Genomic DNA, 17,918 nt, shown 5'->3' with positions numbered 1-17,918 from the left:
ATCATCCTCCTCCTCCTCCTCCTCCTCCTCCTCCTCACCACCAGCGGCGCTCTGGCAGCGTGGTGTCCTCTGCTGAACTTGCTGCTTCGGGGCTGAGGGACGGTGTTCAGGCTGACGGTGCTCAGGTTCCCTCTGATTGGCTGCTGAAGGACCGGAGGACCGCCGGGAGACGGAGGACCGCTGGAACTCGTCTCCTGCAGAGAGAAGGGCGAGACGTCCGATCAAAGGGCCGAGACTCGTCCGACTAAAGGGCCGAGACGTTTCCGTTCATCACAGGAGACGAGCGTCTCGCTAGGTTACCTCTGTGGACGTTACTCTCTTGTGGGCCATGGACATTAGACAGGTCTCCCTCAGCAGCATCTCCTCCTCTTCTTCCTCATCAGCAAAGGGAGGCTTGGGGGGAGGCTCCAGCTCGTCTGGTGGGGGGGGGAGAGGAGGTGGAGGAGGAACCGCCGACAGCATGGAGGAGAGGAACGGCTGAGACAAAGAGAGAGCTATTAAACATCCATGTTGTCTGTGTCCTAAACATCTACATCATCATCAGGAAGCAGAAGAGGATATGAAGAGGAGGAAGGACATGAAGAGCGTACCAGTCCAAACTGAAGACAGTCGGGGACATGAAGAGACAGCTGAGGACCTGCTGGCTCATCTGCACTCAGCTGGTTGCGTTTCGGTGACGCCACTGAAACAAAAGCAGGAGAACGTTAAGTAAACAGGAAGTCAGGACTTCATGTAAACAGGAAGCAGGACTCTTATTCCCCGTCCTGGTCTCACCTGGGGACCCCGGCTCACTGTCCGTGTCCATGGCCACCTCGTCGTAGTTGTCGTACTGGTACAGGTTCCCGGAGGCCTCCGGTCCCGGTTTACCTGCAGACTTCCGGTGTTCTCCGTCTCTAGACTGAAGAACAGAAACGACTTCCTGTCACTCTTCTTCTGTGGTGTTCCCTACCAGACTGCGGTGCGGGGCGCAGGTCTTACCCGGCTACGGGTCCTCATGCGCCCCCCCACCAGCTTCATGAAGCGGTTGTACTGCTCGTCCTGGTTGGACAGGTCTCGGATGCGCCGGATCTCGTCCTCTCGTTTGCGTCGCTCCTCCTCTTCCTGTCGGCGGGTCTCTTCCTGGTCTCTCTGCTGCTGCAGCTTCCACGTCCTCAGCTGCTGCTTCCTGAACGCCTGCTTCATCACCGAGCCTGCATCGTCATCGTCACCACAATATTATTGTATGATAACTGGTTTAATCACAATAGTGTAAACCAGGTTGAGGATCTGGACTACTTGAAGGCCGGTCCGGACTCACCTGGACTGACCATCTTCTTGGCCATGTGGACCTTCCCTGGACCGCGGCCTCGCTCCAGCGGAGCCTTGGCACCCGGTTTAGGACCCGGTTTAGGACTGGCTTTGGGCCTCTCCCGGTCTCGCTCTGATGGTCTGGGGCCGGCCTTGGGTCTGTCTCGGTCCCTGTCCAGAGGTTTGGACCTGGTCCGGGTCCTCTCGGCGGCGGCGGCGGCAGCGGAGGCGGACCTGGTGGTGACCCTCTGCCTGCTGGGGGAGGCGGGGCTCTGCTCCTGGACGGCTCTGCTGATTCGCTCCTTGCTCCTCTTCATCACCTGCTGTTCCTTCTGCTGCCACTTCTTACTGGCCGACTGCAGAGCCAGGAGGCGGAGCTGCAGCTCCGATAGCTCTTCCTCCTCCTTCACCAGAGGCTGCTGGGAAAAGAGACGCACTGTGAGCGGGACACTGGTACGGGACACTGGGGACAATGGTAACACTGGTGAGGGACACTGGTGACACTGGGGACGAACACTGGGGACGAACACTGGGGAGGAACACTGTTAAGGTCCACTGGTAAGGTCCACTGGTAAGGTCCACTGGTAAGGTCCACTGGTAAGGTCCACTGGTAAGGTCTACTGGTAAGGTCCACTGGTAAGGTCCACTGGTAAGGTCCACTGGTAAGGTCCACTGGTAAGGTCCACTGGTAAGGTCTACTGGTAAGGTCTACTGGTAAGGTCTACTGGTAAGGTCCACTGGTAAGGTTGCCCCTCACCTTGTCAGGAGAGACCACAGAGTCCTCACTGGAGACCGATGACTCTCTGCGACACAAACAGGTGGCTTTAGTTTGGTCCTTCTCTTCTTTGTTGGTTTCCTCGCTGCAGCACAGACACTTCTCCTCCACCTCGGCTTTTTGTTCCGTTAGTACTCCAACTTTAGCCGTTTCTTCCTCTTCTTCTTCACCTCCTGGGGAGACACACAGGAAGTGAGACTTTCAAATTAAACATCTCAATTGGCGCTTTTATATTACGTTTCTTAATATTGATCGCACATATACATATATATATATATATATATATATATATATATATATATATATATAATGTGCATAACATGTCATAGTATAGAGAGACATTGAAACGAAGATATATTAAATATATAATATCTATAAAACTGTTTCATTGTGTTTAATTAAAAGAGGAAAGGCTTTTATTTTGTTTGACTTCCTGTGGGCTCACCCTGGACCCCGGCTCCTCCTCCTTCCTGCTCCTCCCTCCTCAGCTCCTGCAGGGTGGCAGGAGGAGGAAGCTTCTGACGGAGAGGCTTGATGTTGAACGCCTGGAACACCTTCTTCTCCTCCACCTTCTCCGGCTCCGGGGAGTCCTCTGCTGCAGGACCCAGAGGAGCCGGTCCCGGTTCAGGTCCCGGTTCAGGTCCTGGAACCGTTTGGCTCTGTGTAATACTGGCAGTGTTGTCGGGGGTCTGGGCTCTGGTGGTCTCCGTGGGCTCCGGGGGCCCCGTGGGCTCCAGGGCCCCCGTGGGCTCCAGGGCCATGGTCTCCTCTTTGCGGATACATTCCAGCTCCAGCTGGATCTGCTTGTACTTGGACAGCAGGTCCTCGAAGGACTCGTCCAGGCTGCTCTCTGGTCGACAGACACTGTGGGCGGGCTTCCTCTGGCTCCGCCCAGGCTGCTTCTCTGGGGGCGTGGCTAAAGAAGCACGTCACATGACCACGGCTCAGGTATCATCACCTCCTATGTTATTATTCCACTGCTTTATTAAATATGGTTTGTGTTGTTAAATATCTTATTAGTAGTGAATATTGCTTAGTCAACAGGGCTCTAGCACAGTAAATATATATATATATACATATATATATATTTTAGATTGTTAATAATAAGAATCAGTAAATGTATTAGACTGTTAATATTAATACATAGTTATTATTACATAATGTTAATAATATAATCAGTAAATCTATTAGTTATTATTACATAATATTATCTAATATTATTACAGATGGTTATTATTACACAATATTAATTGTAAATTATTAGATTGTTAAAATTACAGATTGTTAATATTATGACAGTTATTATATAATGTTAATAGAACCAGTCAATCTATTGGTTATTATTGCAGATTTGTATTATTACATCATGTTACTATTATTATTATTATTACTAAATATAACAATAGAATCAGTTGAACTATTACATAGTTATTATTATTAAATAGTAATGTTATTATATAATATTATTACATATAATAATAGAATAAGTAAATATATTACATAGTTATTACAGATAGTTAATATCATAGTTATTATTAAATAACATTATCATGACAGTCATTATTAAATAATATGAACATCATGACATAGTTATTAAATAATATTAACATCATGACATAGTTATTATTAAATCATATTAACATCATGACATAGTTATTATTAAATCATATTAACATCATGACATAGTTATTATTAAATCATATTAACATCATGACATAGTTATTATTAAACAATATGAACACCATGGCAGTTATAGACTTGATAGCATGAATGACGTCAGGATACGTTTCCTGGAGGGGGGGTTCTGGTGGTTCTCTCCCAACCCGTACCGACCCCCTCTGCCGGGCCCGGCTCCCCGGCCGCCGCGGCTCCAGGCCCCGCGGGCTCCGTTGGGCATGGCCCGGTGCCTGAAGCGACCCAGGGCCCCGTGGCTCCGCTCCCAGAAGCTGGTCCTCGGGCCCGGGTCTCCGTGGATCCCCGGAGGGGAGGGGGGCCGGTCGGGCCCGCTCGGCCCGCACGGCTGCCGGTGGCTCGCGGGGAACGGGCCGTGGGCCCTGCGGTCGTAGGGCAGCGGGTGCCGGTGGCCCACGTGCGGCGGCATAGGGTGCGCGTGCGGGTGAGGTTTCCGTGTCCGTGGAGGAGCCCCGCGGGCGGGCCTGCTGACGCGACTATCGCCGCGCCGGAGAGGCGCGCTCTCCTCGGTTTCATCGTCGCAGATCTCCCCGTCCTCCAGCTCCTCTGCGGGAGAACGGCTCACCGCGTCCATCTTGTTTTAAAGCGGCGCGCCGGCTGTTCTCTCACCGGGCTGAATCCGGTAGACAGCTCATGGTTCACGGGCAGATAGACGGTAACGAGGCGCTCCGCTCCGACGCTTAGCTCGCAGCTAGCTTCTCCTCTGCTCTCACCCTACTCTCGCGATACAGAACGAGACTCAAAAGACCGGAAGCTGCCCATGAAAGGATCCCGGGGGGAATTACAACTTCCTGGTCCGCCACGTCACGGCACGGGCCCAGAAGGACTTCTCCTTTGTCACGCGCTCTCTAACAGCTGATCGTTACTCATTTTACTGGTGACGTCACCACGAAGCTTCGATCTGAAAACACTAAAATATATACTTCTTCTATAGTACTTTTATCTGTTTTCTAATTACCATATTTATCTTTCTATCGCTTATATGTTTTTTTATTGTTTTTATTTTTATTGTTATGCACCTTTCATATGTTCATCGTACCGGACAATTCTTATTCTGATTAGTGTAATAAAATATAGTATAAAATAATGTAATATAATACTATATAAATGTGAAGACGTAGTGCGCATGCGTGCCAATACCCTCCACCGGAAGCTGACTTGTCCGTTTTGTTTTGGAAGTTGACAGGCACGTGAGCAGTGACGTCATCAGGAGCGAGACAGAGCAGGTGATATGGCGGCGGACGCGCTTCTGAAGGTAGAAACTCTGTTCTACGGCTTTAAACACGTCATGAATAGTGTGATTATAGATGCTTGTGTTCGGTTATAACGTGTGGTTAAAACGGCTACTCCATCAGAGCTGCTAATGAAGCTCGTGCAGCCGTTAGCCGCTGTGCTAGCTGTGTTGTGACGACATCAGCAGTCCTCAGAGGCGCCACGAGACACGGAACTACCCGAACCCGAGCCCGAACCCGAGCCCGAGCCTGTCCATTGCTCCTCTGTACAGGTCTACAGCACGACCCGGAGGCGCTACGTCACGCGTCAACGCTGTGCTTAACGTTAGCACGCTGCTAGCGACAGACTGGGGCCGGGTCTCAGGGGCCGGGTCTCAGAGGACTGGGTCTCAGGAGGCGGGTCTCAGAGGACTGGGTCTCAGGGGCCAGGTCCCTGGTGCCCTGAGACCCAGTCCCCTGAGACCCTTGTTAAAACATAAATAAATAAATAATAATATGACAACATATCAAATATCTTTCATATTAGTTAAATGAATCACATGAAAACCAAGTAAAGTTTTAAACAAGAATAACTGTGTGTGTGTGTGTGTTAACCCTGAGCTCTGCCTCACAGGTGGTGTTTGAGCATGAAGGAGTCTTCGTCCAGCCGAGCAGCGACGGGGACCCGCTGGTCTCAGGCTCTCTGCGGGTCGTGGACAAGGTACAGCAGCTGGGGACCACGATGAGGACCATGATGGAGACCATGATGGAGGTCCTCCATCATGGTCCCCATCTGTAGCAACAAGACAAAGAACACACACTAATACATTCAGACATGAAGTTATAATGTGAAACAGGAACAAGGACTGAACACACGGTTCAGTCCTTGTTCCTGTTTGGTTTTCTTGTGTCTGGATCACTTGTGTTGTTCCTACATCTGGTGACCATGTCAACAGCTCCTTTAGAAGCTGAGGCTGCTATGAAGCTATGAAGCTTCATAGCATGAAGGTTCAGTGACGTCTCTGCTTGTCTCCACCCGTCAGGATGCTGAAGTCTTCGTTGAGTACAAACCTGTGGAAGAAACAGTCGACACGTCCAACATGCTGTGTGCTGGAAAGGTTTGTCTTGTGACTCCAAATATATATATATATATATATATATATATATATATACCCTGCTGAGTATGTTTCTGTTGACTATGTCCTGAATGTTTCCTCAGGACTCCAGTTCAGTCATGGAATGGGACCAAGTCTCAGGGGAGAAGTCCCAGCAGCTGCTGGAGAGCCAGCAGAGCTACGAGACGGAGTGGGACATGGTCAACGCCGTGTCCTTCAAGAAGAGGAGCTGCTCCACCAGAGAGGGTGAGGAGGTTCTCTTGACATTACATCCTGCATGAGGTTCTCTTGACATTACATCCTGCATGAGGTTCTCTTGACATTACATCCTGCATGAGGTTCTCTTGACATTACATCCTGCATGAGGTTCTCTTGACATTACACACTGCATGAGGTTCTCTTGACATTACATCCTGCATGAGGTTCTCTTGACATTACATCCTGCATGAGGTTCTCTTGACATTACATCCTGCATGAGGTTCTCTTGACATTACACACTGCATGAGGTTCTCTTGACATTACACACTGCATGAGGTTCTCTTGACATTACATCCTGCATGAGGTTCTCTTGACATTACATCCTGCATGAGGTTCTCTTGACATTACACACTGCATGAGGTTCTCTTGACATTACACACTGCATGAGGTTCTCTTGACATTACATCCTGCATGAGGTTCTCTTGACATTACATCCTGCATGAGGTTCTCTTGACATTACATCCTGCATGAGGTTCTCTTGACATTACATCCTGCATGAGGTTCTCTTGACATTACACACTGCATGAGGTTCTCTTGACATTAGATCACACATATATATATATATATATATATATATATATATAACTACCTTTACTCGTGTATAAAGTGCAACTGGGTGGTTTTCTGAACCCTGTCCCTGGTCTGTCAGGCGCTCTGAACTCCAGCCATGAGAGGAGCCGGGGTGCGTTCAGCTTCGCTGTCAGTGACCTGCGCTCCATCACCGTGAAGGAAGCAGGATGGACCTTTCTGCTCCTCCAGCTGAAGGAGGCTTGCGCCTCCCTGCCTGCTCTGCACTTCCACCAGGGCGGCAGCAGAGAGTTCCTGGACTGCCTGAGGAGGTTCGCTCTGCTCAGCGAGTGAGTACGACATCACGAAGGAGGGAGGGATGAAGAGAGGGATGTGAAGAGACGGAGGAAGGGATGAACGGGCTCTGACTGGTACCAGGGGGCTCATGTGACCGGGGGCTCATGTGACCAGGGGCTCATGGTACCAGGGGGTCATGGTACCAGGGGCTCATGGTACCAGGGCGTCATGGTACCAGGGCATCATGGTACCAGGGCATCATGGTACCAGGGCATCATGGTACCAGGGGGTCATGGTACCAGGGGGTCATGGTACCAGGGCATCATGGTACCAGGGCATCATGGTACCAGGGGGTCATGGTACCAGGGGGTCATGGTACCAGGATATCATGGTACCAGGGGGTCATGGTACCAGGGTATCATGGTACCAGGGCGTCATGGTACCAGGGGGTCATGGTACCAGGGGGTCATGGTACCAGGATGTCATGATACCAGGATGTCATGGTACCAGGATGTCATGGTACCAGGGCGTCATGGTACCAGGGTATCATGGTACCAGGGGGTCATGATACCAGGGGGTCATGATACCAGGGGGTCATGGTACCAGGGCGTCATGGTACCAGGGGGTCATGGTACCAGGGTATCATGGTACCAGGGCGTCATGGTACCAGGGGGTCATGGTACCAGGGGGTCATGATACCAGGGGGTCATGTGACCAGGGTATCATGGTACCAGGCCGTCATGGTACCAGGGCATCATGGTACCAGGGGGTCATGGTACCAGGGGGTCATGATACCAGGGGGTCATGTGACCAGGGCGTCATGGTACCAGGGGGTCATGGTACCAGGGGGTCATGATACCAGGGGGTCATGATACCAGGGGGTCATGTGACCAGGGTATCATGGTACCAGGCCGTCATGGTACCAGGGGGTCATGGTACCAGGGGGTCATGGTACCAGGAGGTCATGATACCAGGGGGTCATGGTACCAGGGGGTCATGGTACCAGGGGGTCATGATACCAGGGTATCATGGTACCAGGCCGTCATGGTACCAGGCCGTCATGGTACCAGGGGGTCATGATACCAGGGGGTCATGTGACCAGGGTATCATGGTACCAGGGGGTCATGGTACCAGGGGGTCATGGTACCAGGGGGTCATGATACCAGGGGGTCATGGTACCAGGGCGTCATGGTACCAGGGTATCATGGTTCCAGGGCGTCATGGTACCAAGGGCTCATGGTACCAGGCGGTCATGTGACCCTGGTCAGGCTGTACTTATTGACGAGGTGCTCATGAGCCTCTCCAGCCACAGCCTCACACGTGGAACATAATGAATACACGTTTGTTGTTGTGGTCCAAAGGAATCATGAAACAACAACAACGTGAGCAGCTGGCCTCTTGTTATCTGTGGGGGAACTGATGTCCTGAGCGCCGTCTTACAGGCACCGTGTCCTCTGCTATCACGATGGCTCTGCAGATAGCGCTTATTAAAGTTCTTATCTGGTGACGTCTGCACAGGCGCTCTGATTGGCTGCAGAGATCAATGTGTGTGTGTGTGTGTGTGTGTGTGTGTGTGTGTGTGTGTGTGTGTGTTTGTTTGTGTGCAGAGCTCCAGAAGATGCCACATGTCTGATGGTCACTCCAAACAGAGCTCTGTCTCAGTCCTTTGAGAACCTGCTGGATGACAACAACTTCGGCCTCGTTCAGGTAAGGAAGTGACATCACACCACTAGACCTGTACCCTAGACCTGCACCCTAGACCTCCACCACTAGAACTCCACCACTAGACCTGCACCACTAGACCTCCACCACTAGACCTGCACCACTAGACCTGCACCCTAGACCTCCACCCTAGACCTCCACCACTAGACCTGCACCACTAGACCTGCACCACTAGACCTGCACCACTAGACCTGCACCACTAGACCTGCACCACTAGACCTGCACCACTAGACCTCCACCACTAGACCTCCACCACTAGACCTGTACACTAGACCTCCACCACTAGACCTGTACACTAGACCTGCACCACTAGACCTCCACCACTAGACCTGCACCCTAGACCTCCACCACTAGACCTGTACACTAGACCTGCACCACTAGACCTCCACCACTAGACCTGCACCCTAGACCTCCACCACTAGACCTGTACCCTAGACCTGCACCACTAGACCTGCACCACTAGACCTCCACCACTAGACCTCCACCACTAGACCTCCACCACTAGACCTGCACCACTAGACCTGTACCCTAGACCTGCACCACTAGACCTGCACCACTAGACCTCCACCACTAGACCTGCACCCTAGACCTCCACCACTAGACCTGTACCCTAGACCTGCACCACTAGACCTGCACCACTAGACCTCCACCACTAGACCTCCACCACTAGACCTCCACCACTAGACCTGCACCACTAGACCTGTACCCTAGACCTGCACCACTAGACCTCCACCACTAGACCTCCACCACTAGACCTGCACCACTAGACCTGTACCCTAGACCTGCACCCTAGACCTCCACCACTAGACCTGCACCACTAGACCTGTACCCTAGACCTGCACCACTAGACCTGCACCACTAGACCTGTACCCTAGACCTGCACCACTAGACCTGCACCACTAGACCTGTACCCTAGACCTGTACCCTAGACCTGCACCCTAGACCTCCACCACTAGACCTGTACCCTAGACCTGCACCACTAGACCTCCACCACTAGACCTGCACCCTAGACCTCCACCACTAGACCTGTACCCTAGACCTGCACCACTAGACCTGCACCACTAGACCTGCACCACTAGACCTCCACCACTAGACCTCCACCACTAGACCTCCACCACTAGACCTGTACCCTAGACCTGCACCACTAGACCTCCACCACTAGACCTGCACCCTAGACCTCCACCACTAGACCTGTACACTAGACCTGCACCACTAGACCTCCACCACTAGACCTGCACCCTAGACCTCCACCACTAGACCTGTACCCTAGACATGCACCACTAGACCTGCACCACTAGACCTCCACCACTAGACCTCCACCACTAGACCTGCACCCTAGACCTCCACCACTAGACCTGCACCACTAGACCTGTACCCTAGACCTGCACCACTAGACCTGCACCACTAGACCTCCACCACTAGACCTGCACCCTAGAACTCCACCACTAGACCTGCACCCTAGACCTCCACCACTAGACCTGTACCCTAGACCTGCACCACTAGACCTGCACCACTAGACCTGCACCACTAGACCTCCACCACTAGACCTCCACCACTAGACCTGCACCACTAGACCTGTACCCTAGACCTGCACCACTAGATCTGCACCACTAGACCTGCACCACTAGACCTCCACCACTAGACCTGCACCCTAGAACTCCACCACTAGACCTGCACCCTAGACCTCCACCACTAGACCTGTACCCTAGACCTGCACCACTAGACCTGCACCACTAGACCTGCACCACTAGACCTCCACCACTAGACCTGCACCCTAGACCTCCACCACTAGACCTGTACCCTAGACCTGCACCACTAGACCTGCACCCTAGACCTCCACCACTAGACCTCCACCACTAGACCTCCACCACTAGACCTCCACCCTAGACCTCCACCACTAGACCTGCACCCTAGACCTCCACCACTAGACCTGTACCCTAGACCTGCACCACTAGACCTGCACCCTAGACCTCCACCACTAGACCTGTACCCTAGACCTGCACCACTAGACCTGCACCCTAGACCTCCACCACTAGACCTGTACCCTAGACCTGCACCACTAGACCTCCACCACTAGACCTGCACCACTAGACCTGCACCTTAGACCTGCACCACTAGACCTGTACCCTACACCTCCACCACTAGACCTGTACCCTACACCTCCACCACTAGACCTCCACCACTAGACCTCCACCACTAGACCTGTACCCTAGACCTCCACTACTAGACCTGTACCCTAAACCTCCACCACTAGACCTGTACCCTACACCTCCACCACTAGACCTCCACCACTAGACCTCCACCACTAGACCTGTACCCTAGACCTCCACTACTAGACCTGTACCCTAAACCTCCACCACTAGACCTCCACCACTAGACCTGTACCACTAGACCTGTACCACTAGACCTGTACCCTAGATCTCCACCACTAGACCTCCACCACTAGACCTGTACCCTAGACCTCCACCACTAGACCTGTACCCTACACCTCCACCACTAGACCTGTACCCTACACCTCCACCACTAGACCTGTACCACTAGACCTGTACCACTAGACCTGTACCCTAAACCTCCACCACTAGACCTGTACCCTACACCTCCACCACTAGACCTGTACCACCAGACCTGTACCACTAGACCTGTACCCTAGACCTGCACCACTAGACCTCCACCACTAGACCTCCACCACTAGACCTGCACACTAGACCTGCACCACTAGACCTCCACCACTAGACCTCCACCACTAGACCTGTACCCTACACCTCCACCACTAGACCTGTACCCTACACCTCCACCACTAGACCTGTACCACTAGACCTGTACCACTAGACCTGTACCCTAGATCTCCACCACTAGATCTCCACCACTAGACCTGTACCCTAGATCTCCACCACTAGACCTGCACCCTAGATCTCCACCACTAGACCTGCACCCTAGATCTCCACCACTAGACCTGCACCCTAGATCTCCACCACTAGACCTGCACCCTAGATCTCCACCACTAGACCTGTACCCTAGATCTCCACCACTAGACCTGTACCCTAGATCTCCACCACTAGACCTGTACCCTAGATCTCCACCACTAGACCTGTACCCTAGATCTCCACCACTAGACCTGTACCCTAGACCTGCACCACTAGACCTCCTCTGAAGGTGGTGTTGACAGAACCGTTGGTCTCCAGCAGAAGTTCAGGACGGACCCCTACGTCACCACGCTGGGCAGCTTCTCCAAAGTCACCAACTACCTCTTCGATGCGTTCCGGGGGCCGGAGGAGCAGCAGCAGCGCCCCCCAGAGGAGGGGGAGCTGCTGGGAGACGCCATCCCCGGGCTGGAGATCAACCAGCAGGAGGAGCCCGGCTTTGAGGTCATCACCAGGGTGAGGCTGCTGGGTCACATGACCATGCCCTCATTGTTATAACGTCTCTCCTCTGACCTGTCTGTCTTACCTCTGTCCCCTCAGATTGACCTGGGCATGAGGCCTGAGGTGACCCGTACTGGTCCTCTGTCCTCAGAGGACTGGACCAGACACCAGGACCCAGAGGGGAGGATGATCAACGTTCCGCTGCTCAAACAAGTGATCTTCAAAGGAGTAAGACGGGTCCATTGTTCTTGATCATTATCATCAGTTTGAATCCATCCATCAGCATCTGTCTATGTTTACTTTAAGACTCTGACCCATTATGACTGTCTGTCTCTGTAGGGACTCTGTCACGCTTTGAGGAAAGAAGCCTGGAAGTTCCTGTTGGGATATGTCCCCTGGGACAGCACGCTGGAGGAGAGGAAAGTCCTGCAGAGAGCCAGAACGTACGACTTTATTTTATTATGTTCACCCGAACGCCCGCGCACCCGAACGCCCGCGCACCTCAACACCCGCACGCACGCGCACATGAACGCCTGAACGCCTGAACACATGAACACATGAACACCTGAGCACTTGAACGCCCGAACGCCCGCGCACATGAACACCTGAACGCCCGCGCACATGAACACCTGAGCACTTGAACGCCCGAACGCCCGCGCACCTCAACACCCGCACGCCCGCGCACATGAACGCCTGAACACATGAACACATGAACACCTGAGCACTTGAACGCCCGCGCACATGAACACCCGAACGCCCACGCACATGAACGCCCGAACGCCCGCGCACATGAACGCCCGAACGCCCGCGCACATGAACGCCCGAACGCATGGGGTTAGGGTTGACATGAACGCCCGAACGCCCGCGCAAATGAACGCCCGCGCACATGAACGCCCAAACGCATGGGGTTAGGGTTGACATGAACGCCCGAATGCCCGCGCACATGAACGCCTCAACGCCCGAACGCCCGCGCACATGAACGCCCGAACGCCCGCGCACATGAACGCCCGAACGCCCGCGCACCTCAACGCCCGAACGCCCGCGCACATGAACGCCCGAACGCCCGCGCACATGAACGCCCGAACGCCCGCGCACCTCAACGCCCGAACGCCCGCGCACATGAACGCCCGAACGCTCGCGCACATGAACACCTGAGCACTTGAACGCCCGAACGCCCGCGCACCTCAACCCCCCCAACGCCCGCGCACATGAACGCCCACGCACATGAACGCCCGAACGCCCGCGCACCTCAACACCCGAACGCCCGCGCAAATGAACGCCCGCGCACATGAACGCCCAAACGCATGGGGTTAGGGTTGACATGAACGCCCGAATGCCCGCGCACATGAACGCCTCAACGCCCGAACGCCCGCGCACCTCAACGCCCGAACGCCCGCGCACATGAACGCCCGCGCACATGAACGCCCAAACGCATGGGGTTAGGGTTGACATGAACGCCCGAACGCCCGCGCAAATGAACGCCCGCGCACATGAACGCCCAAACGCATGGGGTTAGGGTTGACATGAACGCCCGAATGCCCGCGCACATGAACGCCTCAACGCCCGAACGCCCGCGCACCTCAACGCCCGAACGCCCGCGCACATGAACGCCCGCGCACATGAACGCCCAAACGCATGGGGTTAGGGTTGACATGAACGCCCGAACGCCCGCGCAAATGAACGCCCGCGCACATGAACGCCCAAACGCATGGGGTTAGGGTTGACATGAACGCCCGAATGCCCGCGCACATGAACGCCTCAACGCCCGAACGCCCGCGCACCTCAACGCCCGAACGCCCGCGCACATGAACGCCCGAACGCCCGCGCACATGAACGCCCGAACGCCCGCGCACCTCAACGCCCGAACGCCCGCGCACATGAACGCCCGAACGCCCGCGCACATGAACGCCCGCGCACATGAACGCCCGAACGCCCGCGCATCTCAACGCCCGAACACGTGAACGCCCGCGCACATGAACGCCCGAACGCCCGCGCATCTCAACGCCCGAACACGTGAACGCCCGCGCACATGAACGCCCGAACGCCCGCGCACATGAACGCCCGCGCACATGAACGCCCGCGCACATGAACGCCCGCGCACATGAACGCCCGCGCACATGAACGCCCGAACGCCCGCGCACCTCAACACCCGCACGCCCGCGCACATGAACACCTGAACGCCCGCGCACATGAACACCTGAGCACTTGAACGCCCGCACACATGAATCAGTGTTTGTATAGAGTCACAGGTGGAGCTGAACTGATCACTGATCAATGAGCAGATGATAGTGAATATTGATGGCTGTGTCCTGTGACAGTGATGAATACTTCCGGATGAAGCTGCAGTGGAAGTCAGTGAGTGAGGAGCAGGAGAGGAGGAACTCCAGACTGAGGGACTACAGGAGTCTGATTGGTGACGCCCCCCGATTAATTGATTTACTGAGAGGCCGACCAGGGGCCACGCCGACGCATAACCGTCTGTCTTCTGTCCTCAGAGAAAGATGTGAACCGAACGGACCGCAGCAACAGGTTCTACGAAGGCGTGGACAATCCGGGTCTGGTCCTCCTCCACGACATCCTGATGACCTACTGCATGTTGGACTTCGACCTAGGTGAGTTCCTTAGCGCCGGTCCTCCTGGTCATGTGACACGTGGGGGACGAGGACACTGAGGTCTCTGTGTCTCCAGGCTACGTTCAGGGCATGAGCGACCTGCTGTCTCCCATCCTCTACGTGATGGAGAACGAGGTGGACGCCTTCTGGTGCTTCGTCTCCTTCATGGACCAAATGGTGGGTTTAGTTTGAGCCCAAGGACTCGACTTTTTTAATATATGTAGATAATATACATCTGGATGTAGACACACGTGTGTTTGTTGTTGTCCTCCAGCACCAGAACTTCGAGGAGCAGATGCAGGGCATGAAGACTCAGCTGCTCCAGCTCAGCACTCTGCTCAGACTGCTGGACTTGTCCTTCTGGAACTACCTCGGTACGTGGACTCACCTGGACATCAGTCTGGGTTCTCCTCTTCCTACTCCTTAACGATCTCGTATCACAGAGAAGAGATTACCTCATGTGGCGCTTTTAAAACAAAGGTCCCGGAGCTCTTCACAACAAAAGTGTGAAAGTTGTGTGATCACAAACCAGAGAGAAAGAAAATAGAATTCATGAAACGAGTCAAGAAGAAAAGCAGCGGGACAAAGATTAAAGGGACAGACGACCCGCAAGGACAGGAAACAGGTAGTGCCAGATCCCCTCCTTCATCTGGTCCTCATCAGCGTCTCTTCGTAGTCTGGTGATGGTTCTGGTCCAGCTGAGAAACACAAACACTGTGGTTCTGATTGATGATCTGATGGTCCAGAGGACTGAAGGTCTGCAGATCCAGTCGAGGAGACGCTAACTCTCTTTTAAACATCTCTTTGCTTCACAGAGTCTCAGGATTCAGGTTTTTTGTATTTCTGCTTCCGCTGGTTGTTGATCAGATTCAAAAGAGAGCTCAGCTTCCAGGACGTTCTGAGGCTCTGGGAGGTGAGTTTCTTCTTCTGTGGTGGTTCTGCATGGATGGACACCTGGAAAAGGTCTATGTGTCCACCTGTCTCTCCCCGTGCGACCTCCCCAGGTGATGTGGACCGGTCTGCCCTGTGACAACTTCCACCTGCTGGTCTGCTGTGCCATCCTGGACTCGGAGAAGCAGAAGATCATGGAGGAGAACTACGGCTTCAACGAGATCCTCAAGGTGAGCTGGAGACACCTGTAGGAGTTGTGTTCAGAGTAGAACACGTTGAGTTAACACTCAGAGACGTGTCCTCCCTGCAGCACATTAACGAGCTGTCCATGAAGCTGGACATCGAAGACGTCCTTCAGAAGGCCGAGGGCATCTGTGAGCAGATAACGAGCTGTAAGGTACGTTCAGAGACGTCAGATAACGAGCTGTAAGGTACGTTCAGAGACGTCAGTTAACGAGCTGTAAGGTACGTTCAGAGACGTCAGATAACGAGCTGTAAGGTACGTTCAGAGACGTCAGTTAACGAGCTGTAAGGTACGTTCAGAGACGTCAGACACGAGCTGTAAGGTACGTTCAGAGATGTTAGACACAAGCTGTAAGGTACGTTCAGAGACGTCAGATAACGAGCTGTAAGGTACGTTCAGAGACGTCAGATAACGAGCTGTAAGGTACGTTCAGAGACGTCAGATAACGAGCTGTAAGGTACGTTCAGAGACGTCAGATAACGAGCTGTAAGGTACGTTCAGAGACGTCAGTTAACGAGCTGTAAGGTACGTTCAGAGACGTCAGATAACGAGCTGTAAGGTACGTTCAGAGACGTCAGTTAACGAGCTGTAAGGTACGTTCAGAGACGTCAGACACAAGCTGTAAGGTACGTTCAGAGGCGTTGATATAATGAAGTGTCTCCTGCTGTCCTCAGGACTTGCCTCGCTCCATCAGCGTCATCCTGGGTCTGGGTCCGGGTCCGGACTCTGAGGTCTGTGACTGTGCAGCGTCTCCGGCTGTCAGGCCGCCCCAGAGAGCGGACGCCTGCTCCAATGGACTGTTGAGAGGAAGCAGCTCTCAGCACGGCTGCAGAGTGGCCTTCATCTCGTAGTGGCAGGACCAGAACCAGAACCAGGACCAGGACCAGCGTGTAAAAAGAGGAAGATTATTCAGAATCTTATTTTTGTAATTTCTTGTACCATACCGAGTCTGTCATTCCTCCTGAAGCTCCATTCAGCTGCTCGCCCTGTAACGACAGTACCGGTGAGGTTCTGGTTCTGTTCTCCAGGACGCCTCTGAGCCAATGAGCTGCTTCCATCTCTGAGCTGGTCTGAATGAAGAGTTACTTCAGTCTGCGCTGAGGAAAGCGCTCTCTTCTCTGGACATATATGGACCTCTGCGGCACAGACACGTATCCATCATATTCATTCTCTCTGATGTGCATCCAATAAACCGCCATGATCCGCCTCTTAAAGGGACAGTAGCGATGTTTACGAGCGTTGTCCTACACAAAGCAGAGCCGCGTATCTCACTCACTGAATTATGTCGCTTCTACTCAGAATATATTTCCTCCTCTTCACCTTTCTGCTGTTGTCTCTTCAAACACACCAGGCTCATTCACAAAAACACTCATTTAAGCTGCACGAAGCAGCGCTCCTGTTCCTTTAACTGAAGGAACTCCTTCAGGTCTTCCTTCAGGAACTCCTTCAGGTCTTCCTTCAGGAACTCCTTCAGGTCTTCCTTCAGGAACTCCTCCAGGTCTTCCTTCAGAAACTCCTTATGGAACTCCTTCAGGTCTTCCTTCAGGAACTCCTCCAGGTCTTCCTTCAGGAACTCCTCCAGGTCTTCCTTCAGAAACTCCTTAAGGAACTCCTTCAGGTCTTCCTTCAGGTCTTCCTTCAGGAACTCCTTCAGGAACTCCTTTAGGTCTTCCTTCGGGAACTCCTTCAGGAACTCCTTTAGGTCTTCCTTCGGGAACTCCTTCAGGCCTTCCTTCAGGTCTTCCTTCAGGCCTTCCTTCAGGCCTTTCTTCAGGTCTTCCTTCAGGAACTCCTTCAGGTCTTCCTTCAGGTCTTCCTTCAGGAACTCCTTCAGGCTTTCCTTCAGGTCTTCCTTCAGGAACTCCTTCAGGTCTTCCTTCAGGTCTTCCTTCAGGAACTCCTTAAGGAACTCCTTCAGGTCTTCCTTCAGGTCTTCCTTCAGGAA

General features: G+C 53.2%; 2 protein-coding genes across 2 annotated transcripts in view; one reads left to right on the top strand and one right to left on the bottom strand.

The window, feature by feature from the left end:
- Nucleotides 1–4,328, bottom strand: part of zfc3h1 (zinc finger C3H1-type containing) — a gene marked incomplete at its 5' end in the record, with an annotated part of 38,032 nt that extends 33,704 nt beyond the window's left edge. The window contains 9 exons of the mRNA XM_079223463.1: nt 39–194; nt 301–477; nt 591–682; nt 775–898; nt 979–1,190; nt 1,298–1,703; nt 2,045–2,235; nt 2,508–2,966; nt 3,848–4,328. Coding sequence (XP_079079589.1) covers nt 39–194; nt 301–477; nt 591–682; nt 775–898; nt 979–1,190; nt 1,298–1,703; nt 2,045–2,235; nt 2,508–2,966; nt 3,848–4,328 — 2,298 coding nt within the window. The remainder of the gene's footprint in view (nt 1–38; nt 195–300; nt 478–590; nt 683–774; nt 899–978; nt 1,191–1,297; nt 1,704–2,044; nt 2,236–2,507; nt 2,967–3,847) is intronic.
- Nucleotides 4,329–4,980: 652 nt separating this feature from the next.
- On the top strand, nt 4,981–17,707 carry tbc1d15 (TBC1 domain family, member 15). The gene is made up of 17 exons (XM_079223110.1): nt 4,981–5,009; nt 5,600–5,686; nt 6,009–6,083; nt 6,185–6,326; nt 6,988–7,195; nt 8,750–8,849; nt 12,047–12,241; nt 12,326–12,454; nt 12,566–12,669; nt 14,545–14,639; nt 14,722–14,838; nt 14,915–15,015; nt 15,113–15,212; nt 15,654–15,751; nt 15,843–15,959; nt 16,040–16,126; nt 16,648–17,707. Exons 1-17 carry the CDS (start codon nt 4,986–4,988, stop codon nt 16,822–16,824), a joined length of 1,956 nt encoding a protein of 651 aa, XP_079079236.1. The 5' UTR covers nt 4,981–4,985; the 3' UTR covers nt 16,825–17,707.
- The last annotated feature ends 211 nt before the right edge of the window (nt 17,708–17,918 follow it).

Source organism: Taurulus bubalis, assembly GCF_910589615.1.
Source record: "Taurulus bubalis genome assembly, chromosome: 9".
In the NCBI taxonomy this organism is placed as follows: Eukaryota; Metazoa; Chordata; class Actinopteri; order Perciformes; family Cottidae; genus Taurulus; species Taurulus bubalis.
Note: the sequence above shows the minus strand (reverse complement) of the source record. Positions and strands in the feature narration are given on the sequence as shown.

What these genes read in the sequence shown, in the direction of transcription:
- tbc1d15 (XM_079223110.1), top strand. Translation starts at nt 4,986, where the DNA reads ATGGCGGCGGACGCGCTTCTGAAG. An exon ending in AACAAGTGATCTTCAAAGGA is followed by an intron (nt 12,455 to 12,565) that starts GTAAGACGGGTC and finishes CTGTCTCTGTAG; the next exon opens with GGACTCTGTCACGCTTTGAG. An exon ending in GGACTACAGGAGTCTGATTG is followed by an intron (nt 14,640 to 14,721) that starts GTGACGCCCCCC and finishes TTCTGTCCTCAG; the next exon opens with AGAAAGATGTGAACCGAACG.